We start from the raw sequence: 27,454 nt of genomic DNA on the forward strand, positions 1-27,454 counted from the left end.
TAAAAAAATTGAGTTACCCTTTAAAAAAATGAAAGTCTTTTATTTCTTTAAATTTTTTGTTTCTTCAATTAATTATTAATATTTATTATGTACTTTGTCACAGTATGTATGTCAAATGAAATGCAAAGTTGTTGTAGTTCCTAACTCAGCTAGAAATACAACTCTACGTTCCAAAAGGTAAAGAATAAATCTGTGTATTAGTTTTTTTTTTTTTGAAGTTAACTTCTATATTAGTTTGATCATTATTGTATTTTTTTATTTAAATTTATTTGGATTCTTTATATTGTTAGTAATTGTTCTCATTTCATTCATATTATGTATAATAAGTGTTGTCTCAAGTGGAAGCACATAAGGTTTATCCAAGGAATTTTTTCATATTTGAGGTATATATATACATTTTATTGATTAAGGAAAAAGACTTATAATTCTACTTTAGTTTTATCTAGTTTAAATTTTGTGAGATTTTTTTTAAAAAAAATAGTTGAAAAAATTCTTTTTTTAAAATAAATAAGTAAATTTGGTCCCGCGATCAATTATGTTTTTTATATTCAAAACTCTCAAAATATTATTTTCAATCTAAATATAAAGATATTTAAGTTGAAATTGAGATATAGAATAAATTTAAAGATTAAAAGTGAGAAATTTTATAAAATTATAAGATATAAGATAAAGTTTTTTTTAACAGTAAAGATTAAGGTTTGACAAGAAAATTAAAATAATATATATATATATATATATATATATATATATATATATATATATAGGTAATTTAAAAAATATATTGTATAAGTACTAAACGAATAGGAACATTAAATTACAAACACATAATAATAGTAATAATAATAATAATAATAATAATTATTATTATTATTATCGTATTTTTTATACTTTCAGATATATTTGTCGCACTTTTTATAATTTTGGGGATTAAATTTTATATTTTCATCTTTCATGGACGCATATGTCAGCAGAGTAGGGAGACCAAATGTCAAAAAGAAAATGACAAATATGTTTCTATGCTGACAATTATTTAAGTGACAAATATGTTCCTTCGTACCGCCTAGACTATTTTATTATCGGTGATGAACGGAAGTTAACAGTCGGATATAATTATCGTACTTTTTTATATAGGGATTAAATTTTTTATTTTTATCTTTTAAGAATATATTTATCAACGAATTACACAGACAAAAATAATTATTTAACCTCTAGATTTCTTCTTTCGTTTTCAATCAAGTTTTGACCCATCACTTTCTTCCTCGTAATTAGCGTCGCGTCGTGCACTTCTTCAAAGATGCAAAAGTTGCAAACAATTGAAAACAATTTTTTTTATTATTTTATAATGTAAATAAAACCATGCATTAGACGATTGTTTGACATTTAAAAATAAAAAATGCCATGTGTGGATGACGCTGGTCCTTGTGGAGACCATTCAAAAAGCATGCCACTTTTAGCGAGTAGCTTTTACGGCATGGGGAAATTTGAAAGTTAATAAATATTTTATTAATTTTAAAATAATTAATTTTGAGTTGTTTTAAATTATTCTTTATTTTAGATTATATTTTAATCGGGTGTTAATTGTATTTTATTATTAAGATAACCAATCAAAATATATACTATTCAATAATAAGAAAGTAGGAATCCCACATATACCCATCAAAATATATACTACTGCAGTGATCATTAACCACACAAAACCAGCCAAGAGCTACTCATTATGCTCCATCAAATTCCATTTATATCGATCATATATATGATCAGAGGAATGGTCTATTATTATAAGGATTTCAAACTTTAACAGATATCAACAAATCAATGTAATTGTTTGAAAGAAATATAAAAATAATTTCATCAGAGCATAATATATGATAGTAAGACAAACAATCATCAAACAAATAAAACAGAGCATTTAAAAGAATACAATGAAAACATTAAGAAGATGATTGATCAAGTTGATCAATAAACTGGAAATTGCATTAAGATGTTTTTCCATCAACATGGTGTGTTTTGTCCGAAGAAAACTACAGGAAAAAAAATCATATATTTGAAGGCTTGGTTATGTTGGTATTTTTCTCATTGACTTTCTGTACTAATTTAATCCTAATTTATCGATCTTTTAAATCCTAATTTATTCACAGTCCATGGTGTGGGAATGCATCTTCCAATCTCGTGAATAACACTAATTTTCGATTTTTTCTCCATGGTCCTCTTTTATACAAATTTGCTTCTATTTGGCTTTATTTATAATTATTCTTTTCTCAAATGCTTGAATAACTTTTGGACCTTTAGATCCCAAGATAAACTTGACCAATTGTATCAAGGATGTGTTCTTCAATGCCCTTAAAGCTACTCCATCCGGTCTTGGTCACATTCTTAAAGAAATATTTTATCCTATATATAAGTCACTAACTAACTTATTATTAATAATGATTTTTCAATTATGTCATTTATATTATTCTCAAACACTTCATTATTAGGAAAGAGAAATATTGAGATTGAAGGTTGCTATTGATTCATATCCATTGATGGAGATAACAGGGTAAGTAGTGAATATTAATAATAGCGGAGAGAGAACGCGAGATGATAATTTAGACTAAGTATTTAATTAGTTATTAGTGAAATTAATTGGATGTATAATTATGTTAGGATATAATTGGAAGACACATTTAATGAATTAACTTTCTTTTTTTGGTTTTAATGATTGGGTTAAAAGTGACCAATAAAAATGTAATTTAATTGATTGAAGTATGAACGGTAAAAGTGACTTTAATTTTACGAACATAACGAAAAAAATATTACATAAAAATGTAAAATAAAAGTGACCAATAAAAATGTAATTTAACGAACATAACAAAAAAAATATTAATAACACATAAATTTAACTATAAAATATATACAAAGTAGCTAAAAAATTGTACTTTAATTTTATCTAATTTTTTTATTTTTCTTTATCTGTATATTTTTTCTTTAAAAAATAAAAAACAAAATTATAAAATCTAATTTAATAAATAAGTAATATAAAAATTAGGAATATTTTAAATTTAAAAAAACAAAAAAGAGAGACAAAGTATTAAGAATTAAATTGCAAACTACTATACTGTAAATTGAAAAAAAATAGGAGAGAAAAAATGTATTAAAAAAAAAAAACCAGCTCACGAGGCCATACATGATGGATCATTTTTCTCCTTCAATGTCTATATGCGCGTCAAATGATCGATAGGATACATGCGGAAAAAGGTTTGTTAAAGATAAACTTTCCTTTAAACCGAATAAATAAATAAAATTAATTAAAAATGTTTGCAAATTCATGGTCAATCTTATAAAATATAGAAATAAATGGTTTTATTACCTTTAAAGTCCATATAATTACCTCTAAAAACAAATCATATAACTACACCATTATTATTTTTTTAGTGTCTATACTTAAAAATAATTTGTTTTAATCTTTATACAAACAATTTCTGATTCATTTTAGTCGAAAGTTTATGTTGTTAATAGTTATTGACATGACAGTATCATGTGCGCTTTATATATGTTTGAAGAGGTTGACTAGGGTGACACAATTGCAAAACTTTGGCACCATACCAAAGTTAATATGGGCCGTCCAGATATGGTAATTACAAGTGGAGGGTTATGACTTTTTAAGTTAGTCAGAAAATAGAAAAAAGGATTAATCATTTTTTAAACTACCAGTCCTATTATACGTGAATAATGGAGAAAGGGTTTTTCATTAAAATAAGACCTACGTGGATTCTTTGATTGCTTTCCTTTTCACCACCACTGCAATTTCGTTGAATCTCGCCTCCTTTTTTCAATTTTTCTGATGTGGATCCTTGAATCTCGTTTCTTCTTTTCACTGTCAATGCTAATTTGTGTGCTTCACCAATTTATGTTTTAGACAACTAACGATCTATGAGTGGCTTCGTGGTACTCAGATTGGTTACGTGGTGTCGAGGGCAATTGTCGGGCAAGGAGTTCGATTTGATGCTTATATTACGACAATATTTTATTGACCTAGACTCCGATATGATCCTCGTCTCAGATTTGTTGGTTCAAAGTCGGGTGGTGTGATTGCTAATTATTTGGCTTGTTTCAATGTAGATATGGTAATTCAAAAGCCCTTTCTCCATTATTCACGTGTAATTTAGAAAATGACTAAACCATCTTCTGTTTTCTGACATACGTAAAAGGTCACAACCCTTTGATTGTAATTATCATATGGACGGTTCATAGTAATTTTGGCACCCTAGCCCACGTCATGTTTGAATCCCTATATATAATTGTACTATGTTATATTTTGGTCTCTGTACGTGCATAACTTTTATGTTTTAGTCCCTAGACTTGAAAGTAGTTAATCCGTTTTGGTCCCTATGCATAAACATTTATTTTTTATGTTTTGGTCTTTATCGGCACCGCTTCCCTTTTTTCCTCTTATACCACCAACCAATTGACCATAATCAAAGAGAGTCTTGAGGTTGCAGGGTTCTTAAGCAATTCATGGACAAGACGACGAGGTTGTCTGTTAGTAGCAATTTATGCTGGCATTCCTTATAGTGGTGGGTGCCTTCGTACTTGTTGCATTGTTTTAATTTAAATGCATAAAATGCTTGGAGATATACGATGCGTCAAACTCTTATTGCATTATGTTAATCATTTGAATCTTGTTGCATCAAATGATTGGGTATTTGCGCCATGTAACTCCATTAGCTCTAATACTACCACAAAATCGAAATTGGCAGTGCAAAACTATTTCAACTCACGAATATCCACAAAGAAAACCCACAACGATCGAATACACAATGGATATCTCTGATAGATATTCGTGGGTAAACATGTATGGGTATTGGGTTGAGGTAAAGGTTCGAGGAATAGTGAAGCCTGTCCAAGGTGACATTAAAGGCGATGTTATCAGGGGAGATGAGATTTGAGTACTGAATTAGACATATAGAGGTGGGTTTCAAAAAGAGACCTAAATTAGGAAAACACACATATTATGCTCTTATAATAATAACAAATATTATTAGATAATTAAATATATAATTGACACAATACAAATAAATTTTACAAAAATTCAGAGTAGTATTCAACCAATAATAAGAGAAAATAATAATATTATTATCTTATTTGTAAAAATCAAAGATAAAATTAAAAGATTTACAAAAATTCATACTATCTCTCCGCTATTTTAGCTTTTATAACTAATTTTTTAAGTCTTCGTGACTATTATTTAACCTTCATCTTCTCTCTTAATTTTAATTCTTTTAAAAATAAAGAGATACACAAAGTGCCTCTTCTATTCATATTGTTATTTTATCCTTATAACTATTTGCTTGTATCTTCCACTATTATTTAACCTTCACTTTTTCTCTCTTTTCCTTTTAAAATGTAGAGACAAGGGCCTCTTTTCCTCTTTGTGAAAATCAACTAATTAAGTACATATACAGAGAAAAATTGACAAATTAGTAATAAAAAAATCAACCAAAATAATAAAAAAACTAATCAATTTAAATTATGTTTTAGTTTTATATATCTTTAATCTGAATGCATGAAACCAACCCGTGAAAGCATAATTCACCTTGCACCAAGCAAATGCGATCTTTATTTATAGTTATACCCTTGGTTTGTTTTTTCCTTGCGATTTGTATCTTGGTTGCTTTATTGACTACTCGATCTTCTTTCCCTCTCACAAAGATTAGAGCTATGGGTTGGGTTCTCTTTGATCGATCTTATGTGGGTAATTGCGTGTCAAACTAATTTATGAAGTTATTTAGGCATGCATTTATAAAATGTATAAGATTTTTCACATGCTCCAGTGATAAAAGCACGTACGCTACCTTATTTTTATCGAACAAATTAAAACTATTACTATTCCCTTCTTTCCTTCTAATGCCAGTTTCTAATAGTAGTATACATTAATTATACAATTTACTCGTTAACAAGTTGAAAAGCACATGAAATTGTATGTTATACTTAAGTATCTATATATGGAGTACAGCTTGTCCTCAACTAATATATATTCATTTTACTTATAAAAATTATACGATTTAATTAGGGAGTTTCCGAGTTAATATAAATTCGTCAACAGATTGGAAAACACACGAAATGGCTTGTGATACTTACGTATCTCTGAAGTTCAAGAGAAGAAAATAAAATGATAAAATTGAAATATATTAAGTATTTTTATAAATTAAAATTAACTTATAAAGTTTTGAAGAAGTTAAATATAAAAGTTTTGATAAAAGTTAAAATGTTTAAGTTAATGTTAATTTATAAGAAAATTTAATTTATTTTACTTTTTATTTTTTCATATAAATATTTATTGAAAAAATTATTTAAATAAAGTATAATTATATATTAATTAAGTCCCACGTATTGTGTGACAAAGAAGTTCAAAAAAAGATATCTATAATTAATTTCTAAAAACAATTAATGGAAAAAAATACCGTAATTTCTAAAATGCTTATCCTTATATGCACTTTGATTGAGTGGCCATGGGATCATTGTGCAATATGTACTGATCGTAATGATTCTGTTTTCAAACATTAGTTCCCCCTAATGGCAGCTTCCAACTCCATGTGATAAGCATTTATATTTTTAAAAGAACCTTAACTGGATGCAGTTGAGACATTTTCTTTTATTTACTTTCTACCACTTTCGGATAAATGGGTAGGGTTGCTAATAAGGAAAAATGCTACTAATATGTGAGGGCATTGCACGTGTTTTTTCTGGGCAACTAGATTACAGAAAGTCCAATGACATCATAATGCTGATGTACTTTTACAACTAATGAACATGCATGCACCAGATTACGTATTAATCACGGCCAAAATTTGAATTTATTGTATATTGAAAAGCATGCAAGCATATAATATAATACTATATCATAATAGTACTTTTCATCAACATGACTTAGACTATGTTCGGATTAAATTAGAGAAAATATTTTTGTGAATTTCAATGTATAATTACCCATTTTAATGCATAAAATGAAGAAAAGAAAATTTATTACCTTAGAAATAGAAATAAAAGTGTTTTTAAGTTTTTTAAACTGAAATTTAAACATGTAATTCCTTTGTACTTAATTATAAGAATTTTTTCAAAAAATTATCTATCTCTTCTTATAAGATCTTTTCCTAATAAATGAATAAAAAGAGAAAAAAGGATGATTTGAAAATAATAATATAAAAATTTAATATAATAATTATTTTTCTTGAACGACGTGACATAATTAAAATAACATTATACTCAAGGGACCGAGCAAGGACATTTTAACATTTGTTTCAATGTTTCTACATTTTTCAATGCAATTGAATGTGATTAGGACAAGATTGGATGGATGTTAAACTGGGTTTTAAAGGAAGAGAGTCTAAGGTGTGAAACTAAAACATATTTGTATGGTGTGAAAGGAAAAATAAATTTTCAGCAGTTGAATTTATTAATAAAAAACATAAATGGATGAGATTGATTTTCAATTTTTTATTTTTATTTTTTTTCTATTTACTTTTTTTCTTCCTCCCCATTATACCCTTGTACCTTTCTGTCTTCCTTCCCCTCTTTTCTACCAAAATGAAAAAACTCAACCGTGCAAGATGTGTGATGCCAGGGAAGAGATGGAAGGGGTTCTCCAAGAGTTATTTGTGAAACAGTGGTTTGTGATGATAGTCTACGGCGGAGTGTGTTAGCGATTTGAAATCTGGTGTGGTGGGTTGATGAGGAGAAATAAAGGTTTTCGACGGAGAAGAAGAATAGAGGAAGGGAAAAAAAAAGGATATAATAGGAAAGAAAAAAAAAGCAAACTTATGTAACATGCATAAAATAAAATGTATTTGTGTAGTCGCGCGGTGAAAAAGTTCCAAGTTACATTCATGTAGAAACAGTAACTTGTTTCATTTGTTTAAACTTTAAACATCTATTTGAATGATTTTAACGTTAAAACAAAACAAACGTACTCTTAAAATCATAGTTTATTTAGAAGGAATGCTATTTATTTATTTTAATTTAAAGATGTGAATACGTAGTTATCCAGGGTTAAAAAAAATAGGTAGTAAAGATCTAATAGTTTTGTACTATTAGGTTAAATTTTTTTAAATAAAATTGATTATAAACCTGCTTTTGAGGTAAAAAAATCGAACACAAATTACTTTAAATTTAATTTAATCATACACCCAATCATGTAATTGTTGTTAAGTGAGTATTTTCGAAATTTATTTTGATTTATTTTATTTGTAAACTTTATTTTCATAACTATGATTTTATAAAATTGTTTTTATTTTTTTAAGATAATAGAGACATGGATTTATATTGAAAGAGCATTGAAAAATAAGAACAAAGACTCAAACATGTAAACAAATACACTTTCGAGATTGTCGTTCAAGATTTGAAAGTTATTAAATAATGTTTTAATAGACTATAAGTATTTTCTATGAAAAGTAATTTTTATCGAGTTAAGTAGAACAAAATTTTCATTTGAATATTTAAGGTAATTATATACTGAAAACTTGAACTCAATACTATTAGTTAAATTAAAATAATGTTACGATTAGTTGATTCACAGTGAATCATTTTAATTGAAATCAAGAGTGATATATATTATTTTTACTTGGATTTTTTTATTAAATATTATCATCACAATATTACTTTTCTTTTCTCCTTAGTAATTCTCTAAGATAAAGTTAAAGAATTAAAGGCTTATTAAGTTTTAAAATAAATAAATAAAATAGAAGAAAAATTCTTCTTGAAAGCACATATAAAACTGGATGGATTTTATCTTATAAAAAAAATAAATATAAAAGTGGATGGAGGAAATACTCTTCCACACGTCATGAGCAATCACCACACATCTATCTTCTACCACAATCTATTGATGCTGGTATACATCATATTACCAGTACTGATTTAATCATTTAACTATATATAGCTTCTTCTGCCAGCACCACGACATTTATTTTATTTCATCAAACAATGAAGGTCAATAGTTCAACTCATCCATACATATTAAATTGAAGATCAACGGTTCTTCTTTTCGTCATTTTTTTTCTTTTATGAATTTATTGACTTATTGTCTGCTATCATTTTCATGGAACAAATTAAAGGGACAGTAATAATAGAATAATTTTTTAGTTGTCCCGTTCATGAAAGAGAAAAAAAAAGGAAGGAGCTTCGTCGGCAAATGGATTCGAGTATGAATTGGAAAATTGGGGTGGGGGCAAAGGTACATTGCTCTTGTGTATGGTCAAAAGAACATGCAACCAAAATGTTCTGTCCAAGTGTAAGGTCTAGGCTCATGGACAATGATTTAACACCATACATTGTGATGTGATATATATATAAAAAAACCCATAATTTACGGTGTGAATGAAAATTGGGAGTGATAATATGGTCAAGCTAAAAAGTAAAAAACTAAACCATGTTGGTACAATTAAAAGATGACAATTGGATATGTAATTAAAAAAAAGTGAGACGTGGAACCTTCGGATAGCAAGCCAATAAATCCGTGAAATATTAGCTGGTGGCTTGGAATTGTCTCCTAAAATTGAAGTTTTTTTTAGAGTGATAAAATGAGAAGTACTTTCAAGTCTCAGTTGACATGTCGGACTATCAGTAAAAATCTATCTAAAAGATTACTTCATGTCTCAAGTACAAATAGTTCTATCTATTCAATTAGCCTCGTACTAAGTGTTAAGTATTAGGAGATCTCTGAATATAATTGTCCATCAAATAAAAAAGTAAACCTTAGACGAATTTGATTTCACATTCATAAAAAAAGAGTCTAGATCACATCTTTAATCACTTGTATCAATTCTTAGTGCGATCTAAAATGAACACTTATCATTTATATTTAATCTTCCAAATATTTTAATTGAAATGTCGAAGTAATGAAGACGCAATCGTATTGAGAAAGATTAAATTGAAACCATAACATTTGGATTTTGATTTGGAATTTAGCAAACATTATAATCTGAATCAGTATCAGGATGACACTTGGTGCAATCTAACTTGGAATATGCAAACAAAAGCAACACAGATGCAGCAGTAATTACATTTATCTTTCCTTTTGGGAAAATTACATTTGTTGTGATGGTTCCTTTCCTGCAGAAAGAAAACACGATTCTAGAATCCAATCAATATTCAGACTCCAATAATGCTACTTCCAAATCGTCTTTGTAACTGATCAACTTCTAGTAAAACCTATTACAGGCTTCAGGGATTATACAGGGTCTTGTCCTTTTTCAACATAGTAAATTGATGTATCAATCTTGTCATAGATTTGAAATCATTCATTTTCTTTTATTAGTGGGAATTGAATACATGTAATAAAACATTTACAACAAATCACATATCATATTCAACCGTGTTTCACTTCCTTGGTAAGTCATTCATCTTATATTCCATTCAGCATTTTTCTTGTTAAATTTCTTTTTTCATCATTCTCATCAGTTATCAGCATTAACTTGGAAAGAAAATCAACTTTTTCTATTGTAAAACAATTGTCATAAGAAGCATTCTTAATGTTTCAGACCACACAATACCTTTTAAAATTTAAAAACATTTTGGAAGATATTAAACCTCAAACTTCTTCAATGATGCCATTTAGAAAAACACTCGGGTGGCTTTTTCTTGACATATATCAAGTGATCGTTTGACTGTAATCTCTACTACCTCTCTTTTAGTCACTTGAACTACAATAATAATAGCTTTTGTAAAATTTAGAATTTGGTAGAAACTAGGTAGAATTTCCAACATCGTCGTGATTACGTACAAGACATGCATGTCAAAGCAAACTAGCAATTTGATTATTTTAACGGTCACCTATTCATCACATTGAAGATCGTTCATTTATCAGAATAGGAGTTGGTAGTCAACAACACATATAGATTGATTTTCAGGGAATTTCAGCAACGCAGAATTAAAATGGAATAATCTTCGGAGTGCATTTGACATAATAATACCAAATGTAACATCAGCAAAGGTTTGGCCGGGTGAAGAAGACTTTTGTTGCTTCTTGCATGTTTCTCTAGACTTTTCTTGTATTTCTTGTGTCACAAACAATTGTTTCCTCCACAAAAATGATGACCACAACAGAGGCACATGTGTGCTTGTGGGGGGATCCAACAGTGTATAAATAGTTACAGATTATAACAAAAAATTAGGACTACAAACAAGCATGTTCAAGCATACAGTAGCTTTATCCATGTTGTCAAAAGAAGAACCACCTCCGCCGTTGTCTCTGCAGGAGTAACATAAAAGTTAAGAAAATCACATCATCACTGTACCTAACACTAGGAGCAAGAGATATGGCCGAGAAAGTAAAAACATGATATTAAGGATAAATTAACTTCCTTCTTTTATATTTCAAAGAAAGACATGCAACTAATGAACTTCAACAAATTTAGCCAGCTCTTATTGTACATTACTTTTATAAAAATGCAGTAGACTTCCAAATGGAAAATTAAAAACCCCTCTAATCTAAAGCTAATAATATAAAGCAGGATGTTGAACAAAAACACTTACAAAGAGAAAGAAAGGCAACCCAATAAATGGAAAATAGAAGCAAATTAATTAATTAGAGGTAAGAAGTAAATCCAACCTCCCACACACAAACCACACATGATCCTCATTGATTTCAACTTTTGAATATGAGAAGACAATGTCAATAGAAAGGTGAGTCCCTATCCTAGTCAACATGCATAATCAGTGAATGTCTAAACCCAGGCAAAACACAGAGAAAGAGAGACCTTTTCCTGATTTTGAGGCTTTAATAAAATAGGCTCAGGAAGAACTGCATTGTCTATATCCTGAATGTAAGGCTTCACCTTTGCCTCCAACATCTCATTCAACTGTAGGTGAAATCAAGCATCAGTCACTTGCACAAAAGATTGATGGACAATGACATTTCAAAGCGTGCAAGGAAGAATAATATAATATTTGACAAATAGAATATATATTAAAAGGCATGTGATAATTCTGAAAGCAGTTTGCAGTTTGAGTACAACTCAGTAAACCACAGATAGCTTTGCATCCTGAATTTTGAAGCAAGAACCAAGAATACCAAGAACATTGTGAACTAACAAAGCATAGGGTATGATCTTGAGACAATTTGCAAATGCTGTTTAACATAATTTCATTACATGAAATGCCTGATAAGGACATATGTCGGTTCTGATCAGTTGATCCTTTCACCATGAACAAACAAAGTGGCAAACAGGAGATGGAAAGACAAAAACCACCAACCTTGTCCTGACGCCATTTAGTTTCCCACTGTGCATCCAAGATCTTATCAGAGATTTCTCTTTGGGCATTAAGAAGAACAGTCATTTCATAGAACTTATCTGGATCTTTGAGATCCTCCTCACTCCAAGATGATGCATTCAATGGAAGGTCAAGCTCCTGCCAATTTTCTGCAGTTAGTTAAGTCTTATCATGTTTGGTATAAACTATATTTGTTTCTATATTCTGTTACCCATTATCATGTCAGCTGTTTAAACTACCTGGTTGTTTTTGAGATACTTTTGCCATTTCAATTCTCACCGTTTGTTTTTAATTCAAATTATTGGGCACCAAAATGAATCATCAATTAATTTGAACAAAATGGATTCAACCTTCCTTTTGCTATAAAGTTGTCATGAACTGACAATCCCCAAAACTTAAGCTATAAGCTGAAGACATGTGAATGAGTTTATATTTATACTACATCTCTAATATGCTCCCTCATGCAAGAACCCTTTGGGCTTGATGCGTGGATAATGCACAAGCCGGTCTACCTTTTATGTTAAAACTGAGAACATTGCTCAACAGGAGCCATGGTCTAATCACAGAATGCACTTCACAAGGGTCATCCTTGTACAGTGTTCACATGAAGCTTAAAAAAAATATTAAACCAAGTTAGACTATCCCAGGTTGGTCACCAACGTTTGACCCATTCACTGCAAAAGCCATAAAGAGGTTTGTAGTTTTTTCAGTTATACCGACCATGCCAATCAAGTCCATACAACTGATTATATATGCCCATTATAGCCAGTGGAAGAGAAAGAATTCAGCAAGTGCAATCATCAAAAGCACATTATAAATTGAAAGAAAATTGTGCACATTATTTAAGCATAGACAAATCTGGACTATCATAATAACTAAAAAGGAATAACTAGCAAGCATAACATGAAGATAGTGAATACGTACACCCCAATTTGGCGGTCTTGGTGGAGGATCAATCTTCATAACCTCTGTCTCCAGAGCCTTCTTAGCCTTATAGTAAGGGACATTTTTCACTATGACAGGATCATCCCTTGCACGGGCAGGATCAATAGATATCAAGGCCTGTGATAACCGAACAATCCAAAATAAAACTGCAAAATCTACTCCAGAGGAAACTATATAAAAATTAAGATGTCATAGTTTCAACCACACAAATAACACTATATCAAGCATCCAAGTAATAAAAAAATTATCAAAAAAATAGTACAAGAATAAACAGTTTTCAATTTATTTTAGCAACTTGATGAATCCCCTGCATACCTAAATTCTACACTGCTTGTGTCTTCCATAGCAAAGTATGAACATAGGTATTGCCAAATAGCCATGGCTACAAGAACAATATTTTGTGTACATGATAAAAAACTTACATCCTGCAGATACTCCCACCCTGGTTTTCTCTTGGCCACCACATCTCGGAGTTGGTCATACCGCATATTTTCCTAAATTCACGCAAAAGAAAAATAGATATATTTAGCAACAGAATTGACCAACTGCTATGAAGCATGAATGTAACAGTATGATGGCTTAGGCTGCATGATATGTCTGATTAACTATCGAAACAGTTAATCGAATGAGAGGACAGAATAATTAATTCCATGTGTTTTATAATCAGAGAGCTACGCCCTTCCTTCCCTTTCTGCAATTCCATTTTAAATATTAAATCCAATTTTCTGCACCACTTTCCTCAGCAATCTGAAATTCCAAGTAGTTACTGGCATACAAGTGACACTGACAGTACTTTGGACAAACTTCAAAGAATATCTTTCGAAAGATTATGATTGTTGGTTAGAGAAATACACAGGATTATTCAGTCAATCAGTCCCATGAGCCCTTCACTATTAAACACACACACGCAGATGAAACATCATAGGTGCTGGGAAAACTAACTTCTGTGCTTGAAAAAGGAATGGAACCAACAAAAACCTACAAGCTGACAGATTCATATATCAATTGAGACCAGTTATATCTGGTATTTTCATGAATTTCTACTAAAACCAACCTCTGAACAGAGGTGCATGTAGCACTGAGCTCAAAAAGAATAAGGGTGACTTGATAGAAGTAGAAAGTAAAGGAAATTAAATTTTCAAATGCAGGTGTGCATCAAAGAAGGAAAATCAGATCACTGAAAATCATGCTCATCCCTCTGGAATGATTGACTGGAAGTAGTGAGGAACAGAAATATATTACGTTTATAGTTACCATATTATCACCCCTGTGGAGTATGGACCACTTTCCTAACCTAAATATAAGGGTAAACAAGTAAAAACACATTTATTTTATTTAATATTGAACCTTAACATTGTATTTTCATCATATATTCATCATTTCATCACAAATTTGCAATAAAAAATTGTTTCGTGCAAGTATGCAATTTCATTATTTCTTTGACCTATAAATCATTTATCATACAATAAACTCCACTCCTAATTTTCAGCAGACATTTTCACACTCATTTTCATCACTACAAACATGTGTTATAACTGTTGCGTTTAGCATAAAATCCAAAGAGACCACAGCTCCACAAATATTAATCCTTGATGTTTCATGCATTCAAAGAACATTTTTACAGTTCATACTTCAATCAATTCAATGCTACAATATGTAATTTATTTTAGGTAGAAAGGAATTGATTTGATCAGGCAATAAAGACAATAAAAAGCATACTGAAACCAATAAGGGGAAAAAATAATTGATGATAGCACAACTGAAACTGAACTACAGAAAGGAATATGAAGTGACAACCTTGTATTGCCACCATATTTTCTGCTTCACATCATCGTCATAGGTAAATCCACCCATAATCTGAGGAAATGTAATCAACCAAAATGCAGCAATACTGGGATCTTTCATGCTGTGCAATATGTGCTGGAAAAAAATTATGATTACAATGTCAAATAAGTGAGAAATCTTAAGTGAAATAAATTCTATTTATGTCCCCTCTTGACACACGTATTTAACCAATAAAATTTTGAGTGAATGTAAATCTTGGATAAAAATGAATTCCAATGCGTAACACAAAAGTAAAGAAATGAGAGTAAGAATGTCTAGGATCAAGGTTTGTTTCAGATGCATATGAGAGGAATGTCAATTATAAATTCAATAATAAATAATGATAATTGGCTTATTTGATAGAATTAGAATTTAGAAATAACGCTGACCTCATATGGATAATCAATCTTTTTCAAGACATTATAAGCTTGCCATGGGGGCTCCATAATCTGCACAAAGAAAAGGAAACTTAAAAACAATATGAACTAGATTTAGACCCACATGTTATGCGGTTGATCACTAAATTTATTTTAAATTCTATTTAGTTAGAGTGCATTTTAATTTGAATTTTAATATAATATCACATATTATTGAAAAGTAAAACAAATAATCTAATGAATCTTTGAAAAGGTGAGATTTTTGCAAGATTTAAAATATTGCCATTGTTATGAGAGAAATCAACCAAGAGTTTGTGAAAATATTTGTTTTTTTTTTGGATGGGCAAAATATTGTGAAAATATTTGTTGATGAAGCAAAAATTTTATATTGTAACAATTAAAAGTATAGTTGCATAAAAACAACTCATTATTTTAACTAATTAATGGTTATTTAATTAGATGGTGTGGGCCGTGTGGCAACAAAGGATTAGCTTAGTATGCCATCGCTATATGTTATAAATAGATTATTAAAACTTGACAATAATATTAAAGATCAAAATATGAATAATTAAAATCAATAATGGAAAAAAAAAACAAGCACCATAGAATCAACAATACTCACATCATCTGCTGAGATCCTAACATGCAGCAATCTGTGTTTGCATTCAGGACAGCTCATTACACCCTGTGCATAATCAATAAATTCTCCAAACAAAATCAAAACACACTGCATTTGTAAAGTTACTAGATGAAACACATACGAGACTTATTATTGATCTCAAAGTATAATTGTTATCTGGTGTGTGTGTGGGGGGGTGGGTGGGGGGGGGGGGGGTGGGGGACCACAGTTTACTATTACTACAAATGAACCTATCCATGAAAACAAAAATGTTGGAAGGAAAGTTAAGTTGTCTTGGAATTTGGCTCATACCGTTCCATCACAAGTTGGACACTCTTTTGAAGGTAGCGGTTTTTGAAAATCCAAGGATGATGGTATATGCACCAACTCAGCCCGGTTATTGGCAATGGCGTCTGCTACAGATTCAGCAGTTGCTTTCTCTCCACTAAAAATAAATAAGTTAAGAAAATATAAGGTGTATATAAATTGGAGGAGAATCTCACAAAAGGATAAATGAAGATACACTAAAAGCAATCAAAATAGAGGAGAATTATCCATTAAAAAAAATTACAGCACTATCTTACATGCCCATTTTGATATAAATCAGATACACATTTTCTTACTCAACAGCAGATTTTTCTTTGCAGTCCAAATGTTAATATATTAATTCAGTGTAACTTTGATGGTTATGGTCAAACTTCATTTTAGAAAAACTCACTGGCATAAATTAATATTGGTTCAAACTTAAAACTAATAAAACTAATACCTTTTTTTCCCATCTGTATTTTGTATGTGTTTGACTATTTATAATTTAGAAGTTTCCTTGGAGGCTAGGACTAACTATGTAAGTAACCGTGCTTGATACCAAATGACAAAGTGTTCTTTATTCAACTAGAACGGTAACTTATATGATCTAGAAATAAATTTTGCAAGTTCAAATGTTTGTGAGTCCTTATTAAATTTTCAACAAGAGCACCAAATGAACCACGGTTTACATAGAAATACTGACTGTAACCTCTAAATTTATCCACATGGACAGTAACTTACGTATTCAAGTTGCAATTCTTCACTTGATAATGCACCCTCCCACTTCCTCGACACATTGTACAATGTAAGGCCCGCCATCCATTGCATGAGTTACAATTCCTGTTCTTGAGATACACATTTAGTTAGAGTTTAACAAAAGTCACCAAACAACACTACACTAGTAAAAGATTATATGCATCATGTATTCAAGTGACACAACACACACAACCATCAAGGAATACAAAACAGCACCTTTGACATATCACCTTCCTCCCCAGCTCAAAGGCAATGTCATAAGTCCCAAGAGCAGCTATAGCCTACAACCATGAACCAAGAACTAAAAAGGTGAAATTTCCAGACAATACAATTCCGACAAATATCAAAACCAATAATCCAATTGATCTATTTGCAAGCTAAAATGGTTTCCAAATACTTATCTGGTTTTAAGAAAAAAGCACTTTGTATTCATTTTCAATCTTCACTGATCATAACAAAAACATCACATTGCTTTAAAAAAAATCCCAAAAATGAAAAAAAAAAAAGCAAAACAAAACAAAACAGACCAAAACCACTGAATTTATTTTCCTTGTTTCCAGTATAAATATATAAATGCAGGATAGTGAAATACTTTTTTTCAAGACCACATGTATCCTCCATCCTCCACATGAGAAATTCCTGCTCGAGCTCGGACAGTAAGACCACTGTAGGCGACAAAACTCTCCCTCAAAGTATAAGCAGGCATACCCAGTACTCGAATTCGATTTCGAGAGCACTGGTTAAGCTGAAACAACCTCACCGCCATTGAGGGTGGTATAGTGAAGGGAGAAAATGACATTTTTATAATCTCCATTTCCTCAAATACCCAGAAATTGAATAACAAAAAAATAACAGAAAAAACAGAGAAATTGCATGAAAAGTGAGTGAGAAGAAAAAGGGGAAAAGGGACTGACGAAGACGGAAGTGGCAGAGAGCTTGGAGATGAGTTCCGGGACGCCGAAGCCGCGAGGAGCAGAGCCTGCAATATCGAAGGCGAGAGTGAAGGGAGACAAGACAACCTTAATCGGAAAGTCGAGGATGTCGATGATGTTTTGGCCATAACGGTCGCCGAAAACCTTGTAGCGAACCTCCACAAACTGCTTCACCGCCTTCACCAAACGCTCTCGAGAACTGGTCATTATTATGCTACACTCACTTCCAAGATGAAGAAGAAGAGGATAGAATGATAGATAAGAGTGCTCAGTTTTGTTGTTCTTGCAATTCCAAAGGGTTTAAGTTAAAAAGGACAAGTAAAAATATATATATTCAATAGGAATTTTCTTTTTACCCCACAAAATTTCGTTATTTCTTTTAATTTTAAAGAAATAGTAGTATATATTTTTAGAACGTGCATGTATATAAAATATTAAAAAAATAATTATATAACATATTAAATGCAATCTCAATTGTTTGATATTCAAATAAAATAAAAAGTTTGCTCACCAATAAAAAAATGGATTTAAGTTTAGCCCATGGCCTGTTTTAAAAAAAAAAAACTAATGCGTTGGAAGTCTAATTTAGTATATCTTGACTTAATCATTTAAATTCAAAAGGCTCAAAAATAGATTTAACAAATTTTTATAACCTCTAAATTTAAGAGCATGTTAAAATGCTAGTATCTATTTCATACAAAATTAAGTGTAAATAAAAAATTTAAAAATATAAGTTGCTTAATTTTTATATTATTGGAGTAATTTTATGTATGAATTGGTTAAATATATGTATTATTGTAGGAGTCACTTAATTATTTTAATATAAGATAAAATATATAAAGTTAGTATCTTAAATTGATGACTTTTGAAATGTTTTAAAGTTGAGAAATATATAAGATTTTTTAAAACGTCAATAATTTTTTTATTAATAGTTATATTGAGAGAAAAAAAATCTAAGTACTCAAATACAAGTAAATTATACTTACTCTTCCTAAGTTTTCTTTAAAGTTTACTTGATTCCTCTCTTTTTTTTTTTACCTAACAATAATGGCTTTATTTAAACATCATTAGATAATTGTAACTTTTAAACGTTGAATGGCCTTATTACACAAAAAATTGTGAGACCTATCATTATTTTTGTTGCAAATAGAAACAAAGATGCAATAATGTAGAGACTAGGGTCCATTTAAAATTGGAGAGAATTAAAGTTGAACCATTATGAATTGAGAAAAAGAGAAATTAAACGATTACGAATAATTAATTTTCAATAAAATTTAATTATAAATAAAATTCATGAATATTTTGTATCAATAAAATAAAATAAACAAAATTTTGAGTTTGAATAATATGGATGAATTAAATACCTATAACACAATTACTCATATACTAATCTGTGATGGTACTGTAATAACAAATTGTGCAACAAACTCTATTTAAACCCTCGATTACAAATAGAGTTGTAACACCTATAAAATTCTCTCCTACCCTAAATTTCCATGTATTCCAACACAAGACAGACACTGATTTATGTAGATAGATAACCATAACCATACCATAGCTTACAAATTAAGCTCCGCTCACTCTCTTTCTCTCTAGAATCCATGGCAGCCATTGGTCTGAATGGCGTAAAGGTTGGGACGACGTCGTCTCAGGCGTACCTTGAAGGCAAGGCAGTGAAGGAGACGAGAGCGTTGATGGCTGAACTGTGTCGCCATTTCTACACCCTTGGATGGGTGACAGGGACAGGTGGCAGCATCTCCATGAAGGTCCACGATGACTCCATCCCCAGGCCTCAACAGCTCATACTCATGGCCCCTTCTGGTATCTTCCCTTTTCCTACCCTTTTGGTTGCTGTGTCCCAAGTTTGGATTTTTTGGTGTTTTCTTGTCATTTCAGGCTTGTTTGGTTTCTGGGTCTGTGCTTGGTTCTTCTCTGCTGTTGGATACTTTTAAGTCAATTTGAATACTAATAATGGATTTTATTGAATTCAACGTGGTTATTGCCTCATTGGTTGGATAAATAGCTTAATTAAGAGGTTATTTGATAAGTTTTTATGACACTACGGAGCAGGTGAATCAACTGATACAAGAGTGTACAATTGTTCTAGTAAATAGTAGTAGTCTTAAGTTCGAGTTCTGAATATGCAGTTATATTAAATACTTGGAAAAAAAGTTTTACTGCCCAAAGTGTTTCTACCTGACTCGAGTAGGATTGATTCATATGGAGGATACCACAAATACTGTGATATCATTTTAAAAAAAAAAGATTTTACCATGCGATAGCGCATGTTACCTTGCAATAAGCTAAAAGGAATTTATAGGAATAATAAGTCACGTTTCATGAGTTAAAATAAGCTCTATAGAAGCTCTTTGAAACACAAATTTAATATGGTACTTTCTGAAAGAGATGATGAAATTCTATCATCTTGTGGTAATAATTGCTTTGTTTTGTTTCTCCCTTTTGCTGGAAAATGTGTGCAGGTGTTCAGAAAGAAAGAATGGAGCCAGAGGACATGTATGTGTTATCACACAGTGGGTCTGTCTTGTCTGCTCCATCTCCTAAACCTTGGCCGCACAAGCCTCCTAAGTGTAGTGATTGTGATCCACTTTTCAAGAAGGTAAGTTTGGTTCAAGAAAATAAGCATGTATGGTTCACATTACTGTAATTGAGTGGTCCAGAGTTTGATATATGCATTCTTCTTTTGATGTTTCACAACACTAATGTGACATCGTTCAACTACCCAATATGTTGTTTTGGTATTTGTTTTTCGTGTACAATATGTTTTTATTATGCGGAGATATAAGGTTGGCCTAGTGGTGAAGGGAGAATGGAAGGGGGGAGAGGTCATGGGTTTGAATCTCCCTGCTAACAAAAACTAACTATTCTAACAACTAACATTTACCGGAAAAAAAATCTTTTTATTATGCTTTTGAAATATTTGAGCATGCCACTTAAATTTCAGTGTTAAGGTCAATGGATCAGACATATGGACTTATGGTAGTATTAATTAACTGTAACATTCGATTGATAACTACTCCATACCAATTGCTTGAATCACATCTGATAAATGCTATAATATATGTAAGTTTTCACTTCTAACTGGAAATGTCTACTGTTGGCAAATGAATAGTGTGTCTGTGAATTTTCATTGGAATAATTATCTTTTGTCAAATTCACAGTTGTCTGACCTTAGAAACTTACAACTATTATCTTTTCTTGATAAATTAGAAATTAGCAATTAGCAATTGATATACGCATCTTACATTTCTTTCACTTCCTTTTTAGGCATATGAAATGCGTGATGCTGCGGCTGTTTTCCACAGTCACGGAATAGAGTCTTGTCTCGTAACAATGATCAATCCATTATCAAAGGAGTTTCGAGTAAGTATTTGTACGTGGATGATTTTTTGTTTTCAAATCTTTTGGAGTCTTGAGATTAAAGACACACTTTAAAAAATTATAATACATAATTATTAGTTGTCAATGTCAATACACCTTTGAATGGGGCTTAGATTGATAATAGAGAATGCAGCTGGGCAATAATCTCATTGCTTAGAGACTATTTGTTGAATGCTAAATTCCATGCAGGCAAGAAACGTTTTGAAAAAACCAAGAATCTCTTTCTCTAAGAGAATTAAGTGGAGAAAAGATTCAAGTTCCAAATAATATAATCAAGGAGTTGCACGGGGACATCCTTCTTGAAGGCATAATTAGATTTCTAGTTGCTTTATCCTCTTGGTTTGGAAGCCTCTATCTGCTTCTCTTTTAGAAAACAATAAGCACTACATGCCACTGAAAAACAGTGAAATAATTATCAAATTGGAGATAACCCAAGGTAGAAATATTGACACTTGATGAGCATTTTTGTAGTTCATCTCCATTGTATTTGGATATGCTGATTAGCTATTTGCTGAAAAATGTTCAACTTTCTTGAGAATTATTGGCTTCTGCTACATGTATGGAGAAATTTGTACCTAGAATTAGAAAGTTTAGCTCTGCTTCATTGTCTTGCTCCATGCTTTTATTTCCTCTTCCTATAATACTATTTTCATTTGACTTTGGCTGTCTCCACAAATGGCAGATCACTCACATGGAAATGATAAAAGGAATCAAGGGGCATGGCTATTATGATGAACTTGTTGTCCCCATAATTGAGAATACGGCCTACGAGTATCAGCTCACGGAATCTTTTGCTAAAGCTGTATGTTTCTTCTAATGATTCTTCATTTGGATTAAATAGCTGTTGGGAACTCTGGATGATTTTTATATACTTTTTGTTTTCCCAAAAGAAATCATGGGTGATGTAGCTTAGTTTGTTATTCTTTTTCCCATAATTTGTAGATTGAAGACTACCCAAAAGCAACAGCAGTGCTTGTTCGCAACCATGGGGTATTTGTCTGGGGAGACTCATGGATCAGTGCTAAAACACAGGTTTTTATCTACATTTCCCAGGAAGACTGCAATCAATTTCATATGAGATGTTTTTTCTTAGCATTCTGCTTGCAGTTTCCAAAAAATACAATACTCCTCTAAATAACAGTTTTTTTGGGGGGGTGGGGACGCCAGGGAGGGTTTTATTTACAGTTGTCATGCTCATACTTGGAGTTTCCATAAAATATAATACTCCTTTGGTAAATTTATGTTTTTTCTTCCAGTCTGAGTGTTACCATTACCTCTTTGATGCTGCTCTCAAACTTCATCAAATGGGATTGGATTGGTCAACTCCAAATCACGGTCCAATACAAAGTGCAAGAAGGGGTCTAAGTATTGCTGGGGAGTCAAATGTGTCAGTTAAAGCAAGGAAATCTAATGGTGACAGTGATCCATTGCCAGTGAGTTCACATAATCCTCCATTTTTATTTAAAGCTTTAGGTCACTAAGGGGCTGTTTGTTTTGAGAATATATTTTTTGTTTTCATTTTATATTTTTACATTTAATTACAAAAATGTCACCTTGCTTTCATTGTTTTCTGCTTTCATAAGATTGTACAAAAAAACAGTGAAAAAAAAACTTTTATTGTTTTCTATTTTTAGTTTTTCAATATTTCCTATACAAAATTTTGAGAATAGAAAACAAAGTGAAAATAGAAAATTAAAATAGAAAATGTTTTCTCAAACCAAATGAACCCCCTACATTGGTGAGCATTTTTATTTCCTTAAATTCTTGAAACAATATCCTCTATCATTAGTTGACTGATAATGCTAGCTCCCAATTCATAGAAAGTAGGATGCTTCCCATGTCTTGCAGTGATTTTCGTGTGGTTCAAAATAAATTGTTGGTTTTTATCACTATTTGGTTTGTAGCGTTGCGTTGTTCTTGACATTGAAGGAACTACTACTCCCATATCATTTGTTTCCGAGGTTCTCTTCCCATATGCCCGTGATAATGTTGGGAGGCATCTATCTCTAACATATGATACCCCCGAGACCAAAGCTGATATCAAGTTGCTTCGTTCCCAAGTAAGATTTCATAAGTTGTGTGTTTAAGGTATTTATATTCCTCCAATTGGAATATATGGTTTAGGCATTGAATGATTGTAGTAAAGTACTGTGAAATGTTATATCTTATTGACACTGAAGTGATATGTTGCAGATGTGAGTGGGATTGTAGTTTTGAACTACACTGTCCATGAGTATTAAAAACATTAATGAGCAAATTGTGTGTTGTTTTATATCATTCAATTCTTCCTCAAGTGATTATACTTTTTTTGGAGTTTATTAAAGCATAAAGTTAAATGAAAGTGGTTCATCTCTGTAGAAAGAGATGAACAGGAAACTAAGGGCGTGTTCAGTTTGTTTTTCTTTTTAACTTTTCAGTTGCTATGTTTTCACTGATGATTAAAAAAATATCACACTGTTTTCATTTTGTTTCATCTTTTCAAGAATTTGTAAAGGAAATGATAAAACAAGTATTATGGAAGCATGCCCTAAAGTTGTTTAGATAAAATTCATGGTAATAATAAGTATGGAAACCAAGGACCAGCCCACCTTCTTCCCTGGTGTAGTTTGTATCAAACGAGGATAATAAGCTTTATCTTAATTGAGATCTAGAGTTTTCATGTATATTGTATTCAGAGAATTTGAACCATTGACTTCTAGCTCATTTGCTATAACAGGTTCAAAGTGACCTTGAACAAGGGATTGCAGGTGCTGTGCCTATCCCTCCAGATGATGCTGGGAAACAGGAAGTCATTGCTGCACTTGTTGCCAATGTGGATGCTATGATTAAAGCTGATAGAAAGATCACTGCCTTAAAAGAGTTGCAGGTAGTTAAACTTGATATCGAATTGTCTCTCTGTTGAATTCACATATTTGTGATATTGCTGACGTTTAGCTATGCAGGGTCATATATGGAAAACTGGCTATGAGAATAATGAATTGGAGGGAATAGTTTATGATGATGTACCAGAAGCTCTAGAAAAGTGGCACGCCTTGGGTATAAAGGTTGTTTTTGCTGGTTCTTAGCTCTATACCTCTTTTTGATTCACTTGTTATGTTTCAAAACAGATGCTTGCTAATTATTTTCCTGCATTCTGACCGTAGGCATCTTTGATGCTTAAACAAGATGCCAATGTTTGGTACAAGGGTATAAGATAACCATAGGTCAAGATGCCCTCTATTAGCTAAGCTCAGAACCTGTGTGTCTGTATGGGCATATGATGCCTTTCCAAACCTATTAACCATTTTATTTGAATTTCCAATTATATCCTTTTTATAAATAACTCTACATCCACTCTCCTCTTTTCTTTGGTTTGGTTTAGATGTCTAAAGTGGGCCCCTGGTTGTAGGCAGGACTCCCCTCAAATAGACTGGATAGTGGATATTGTGCCACCAAGCAGAGTTCCTTTTGTAATATTTGCTTAACTCTGCCAGCCATCCATCCATTACATCCTTATCTCCTTTATCCTTACCATAGTACCATTCTTTTTCTCTTTCTGTCACATGTTGACTCACTCGTGGTCCCACTAGAGTTACCAAGGAATACACACAAGAAATTGACCTGAAGAACTGGCGTCACAGTTCTCTCCTTTGAGGCACTATCTATCCAAAAGAAAATCTACTTGACTGCACAATTCTTTCTGCTCAGAGTATTGTTGAATGTCTAAAACATAAATACTAGATGTCTTATATCTAGCCACTTTATGTTTGCATATCCAAGATGCTAACCATGTAACATGTCTATACTGAATGCTTCCTGTCTGTCGTCTTCTTTCTCAAGTGTATTTTGTTACTATGTCTTTTAATTGTAAAAGTATACAACTCTATTCTCAACCAAAGTTTGTGAGGGTTAGGCAATTGTTACTTTCTGTTTGCTCAAGAATGAAATAAAGAGCAATCACATTTTGTGTTCATTCTTCATCTGATGTTTGCAGAGCATTTTTTCTTACATTTGAATTGCTATTTCTGATCTATGCAACAGGTATACATATATTCTAGTGGTAGCAGATTGGCTCAAAGGCTAATATTTGGAAAAACCAACCATGGGGACCTAAGAAAATATTTATCTGGGTTTTTTGACACTACAGTGGGGTAATGTTTTTATGTTGATATATCCCCTTGACGATTCCTGTCTAAAGATACGTATATTTATGCAAAACTCCCTTATGCAGGAACAAAAGAGAGACACGCAGTTATGTTGAAATTTCTGAGTCACTCGGTGTTGAAAAACCATCAGATATTTTATTTGTCACTGATGTATATCAAGAAGCCACAGCTGCAACGGCTGCAGGTATGAATGTTTTTCTTAATCCATCATTTAATTTTTTTAAGTTAAATTTTATCCATTATCTCTTAAACTTGTTACGTTATCAATAAACTTAGTCCATGTCTGGCATAGGTTATTTTTTGAAAAATAATCTTTTTATTCAAAACTTCTTTTAAAGTAAACTAAACCATATACTTAAAAGTGTCACATGATTATAGTAACTGAGTCTTTTCCATAGCAATGAAGACCTTATAAATTTAATCCTTTAATGTTTAAAATTCTTTATACTACATGGAATAGAAAATGAGTGTAAAATATTTTATTTTACATAGATATCTAACAGAAACTACCTTGTTGTCATATTATTTTAATGAATAGATTGACATTAAACTTGTAGAAAATTGACCAAGGGAATCTAGTTCGGTTGGTTGAGTAGTATGCATGAGTTGTAAACTCTTTAGTAACTGAGTTTGATTCCTATGAATAAAAAAAACAACTCGTTGAAAATTGATATCAATTATTTATCTGTAGAGCTATTTTAGTCCTTTATCTACTTGCACGCCACTTGCACAAACATTCACTGTGTCTTTTGGGGCTAACTGCAAGCAAAAATCAAGATTTAACACACCATGCAGTTGGTATTTTTGTGTAGGCCATACCATAGATTGCATACACAACACAAGTGCCAATGGTGTGAGTGTGACTCCTCCTAATTGGTGTGGTAGAGGAATTTCCCTTGGATCCCACTTATAAGACCAAATAAGAAATTGCTTATTTTGTCTGCACATAAATTTGTTGACAAATTGTTCTGTTTCAGGTTTGGAGGTGATAATTTCTATTCGACCTGGAAATGGACCCCTCCCTGACAATCATGGCTTCAAGACAATCAAATCCTTCTCGGAGATCTAAGACCAATTGCAGTCTTCTGGAATGACATTAAATGTGTTATCATTACTAAGAATAGTGTAACGTTCACTTCTTAATTAAAATAATGTAATTAAAAAAAATTAAAATAATGTAATGTAATGTATTTTGCGTTGAGTTTCTCCAAGTTTAAGTTTAAATTACTCTTTAATTTTTTTTTTAAAAAAAGATTTAAATATAGTCGCTGCATTTTCATCAGTATTGTTCACGAGACATTCCGAGTAACAAAAAATATTTTATTAATGGATAGAGTCTCTTTGACAAACTTTTTCACAATTATTTATATTAGAAGAAAATAAAGGGATAAAATTAATAGAGTTTTTTTTGCATGAGTTAAAATTAGTTTATATATTCAACTTTTATAAACAAAATCTCATTTAATTTTTTGAAAAGCTGAGTGCATAAGTTGTTAATTTCTGTGGCAAATTTAATTTATTTTATCTTTTTTTTTTGTTCTTGTAAGTATTTATGAAGAAATTTGTCTAAACTAATTTAGGTCACAAGTCAAAAAGACTTGTTAGATAGTTGATTATGTTTTTATCATGGATATTTAAGAGGTGGTTAGTTGAATTTTTAGGTAAGAAATTACATTTTCACATATCTTCATTTGTTTTCCACTTATTTGGAAAAGTTAAAGGTATTGTACTTATGTAAAATAAATAAATATATTAAGAATCATGTATATAAGTGCTTTTTAGAAGATTAAAATTAAGGATTTAATCCAACACAAATAGTCAACACTCAACTGCACTTTCGTCAAGTCAAGATGCCTTCTAATGTAAGCAATGAAAGAAAAATCCACCTCATACTGCAAAAAG

The 27,454-nt window shown here is 31.2% G+C and overlaps 2 protein-coding genes across 3 annotated transcripts; one reads left to right on the top strand and one right to left on the bottom strand.

Annotated features, from left to right (window-relative positions):
- Positions 1-10,812: 10,812 nt before the first annotated feature.
- On the bottom strand, positions 10,813-18,300 carry LOC114377471. Of its 2 annotated transcripts, none has more exons than XM_028335997.1 (12): positions 17,991-18,300; positions 17,293-17,357; positions 17,062-17,160; positions 16,327-16,459; positions 16,018-16,080; positions 15,408-15,467; positions 14,992-15,114; positions 13,617-13,688; positions 13,174-13,311; positions 12,232-12,387; positions 11,736-11,837; positions 10,813-11,227 (listed from the first exon to the last, which is right to left on the bottom strand). In XM_028335997.1, the coding sequence occupies exons 1-12, from the start codon at positions 18,213-18,215 to the stop codon at positions 11,198-11,200; spliced, it is 1,266 nt and encodes a 421-aa protein (XP_028191798.1). In that variant the 5' UTR covers positions 18,216-18,300; the 3' UTR covers positions 10,813-11,197. The 2 variants fall into 2 exon arrangements, with proteins under 2 accessions (XP_028191798.1, XP_028191796.1); XM_028335995.1 differs by having other exon boundaries at positions 16,018-16,122.
- A 1,108-nt stretch (positions 18,301-19,408) lies between these two features.
- On the top strand, positions 19,409-26,769 carry LOC114376590 (probable bifunctional methylthioribulose-1-phosphate dehydratase/enolase-phosphatase E1). Its single transcript, XM_028334766.1, has 12 exons — positions 19,409-19,829; positions 20,489-20,625; positions 21,294-21,389; positions 22,090-22,209; positions 22,350-22,439; positions 22,664-22,840; positions 23,312-23,467; positions 24,124-24,273; positions 24,350-24,451; positions 25,428-25,537; positions 25,618-25,736; positions 26,530-26,769. Exons 1-12 carry the CDS (start codon positions 19,610-19,612, stop codon positions 26,619-26,621), a joined length of 1,569 nt encoding a protein of 522 aa, XP_028190567.1. The 5' UTR covers positions 19,409-19,609; the 3' UTR covers positions 26,622-26,769.
- The last annotated feature ends 685 nt before the right edge of the window (positions 26,770-27,454 follow it).

Source organism: Glycine soja, chromosome 11 (genome assembly GCF_004193775.1).
Source record: "Glycine soja cultivar W05 chromosome 11, ASM419377v2, whole genome shotgun sequence".
NCBI classification, from domain to species: domain Eukaryota; kingdom Viridiplantae; phylum Streptophyta; class Magnoliopsida; order Fabales; family Fabaceae; genus Glycine; species Glycine soja.

Coding starts and splice junctions, on each gene's coding strand:
- LOC114377471 (XM_028335995.1), bottom strand. CDS start 18,215: ATGACCAGTTCTCGAGAGCGTTTGGTGAAGGCGGTGAAGCAGTTTGTG. Junction 17,358..17,990: donor TCTCTGCCACTTCCGTCTTC/GTCAGTCCCTTT, acceptor TCATGGTTGTAG/GCTATAGCTGCTCTTGGGAC. Junction 16,123..16,326: donor GTCCAACTTGTGATGGAACG/GTATGAGCCAAA, acceptor TTACAAATGCAG/TGTGTTTTGATTTTGTTTGG.
- LOC114376590 (XM_028334766.1), top strand. CDS start 19,610: ATGGCAGCCATTGGTCTGAATGGCGTAAAGGTTGGGACGACGTCGTCT. Junction 23,468..24,123: donor TCAAGTTGCTTCGTTCCCAA/GTAAGATTTCAT, acceptor TTGCTATAACAG/GTTCAAAGTGACCTTGAACA. Junction 25,737..26,529: donor CACAGCTGCAACGGCTGCAG/GTATGAATGTTT, acceptor GTTCTGTTTCAG/GTTTGGAGGTGATAATTTCT.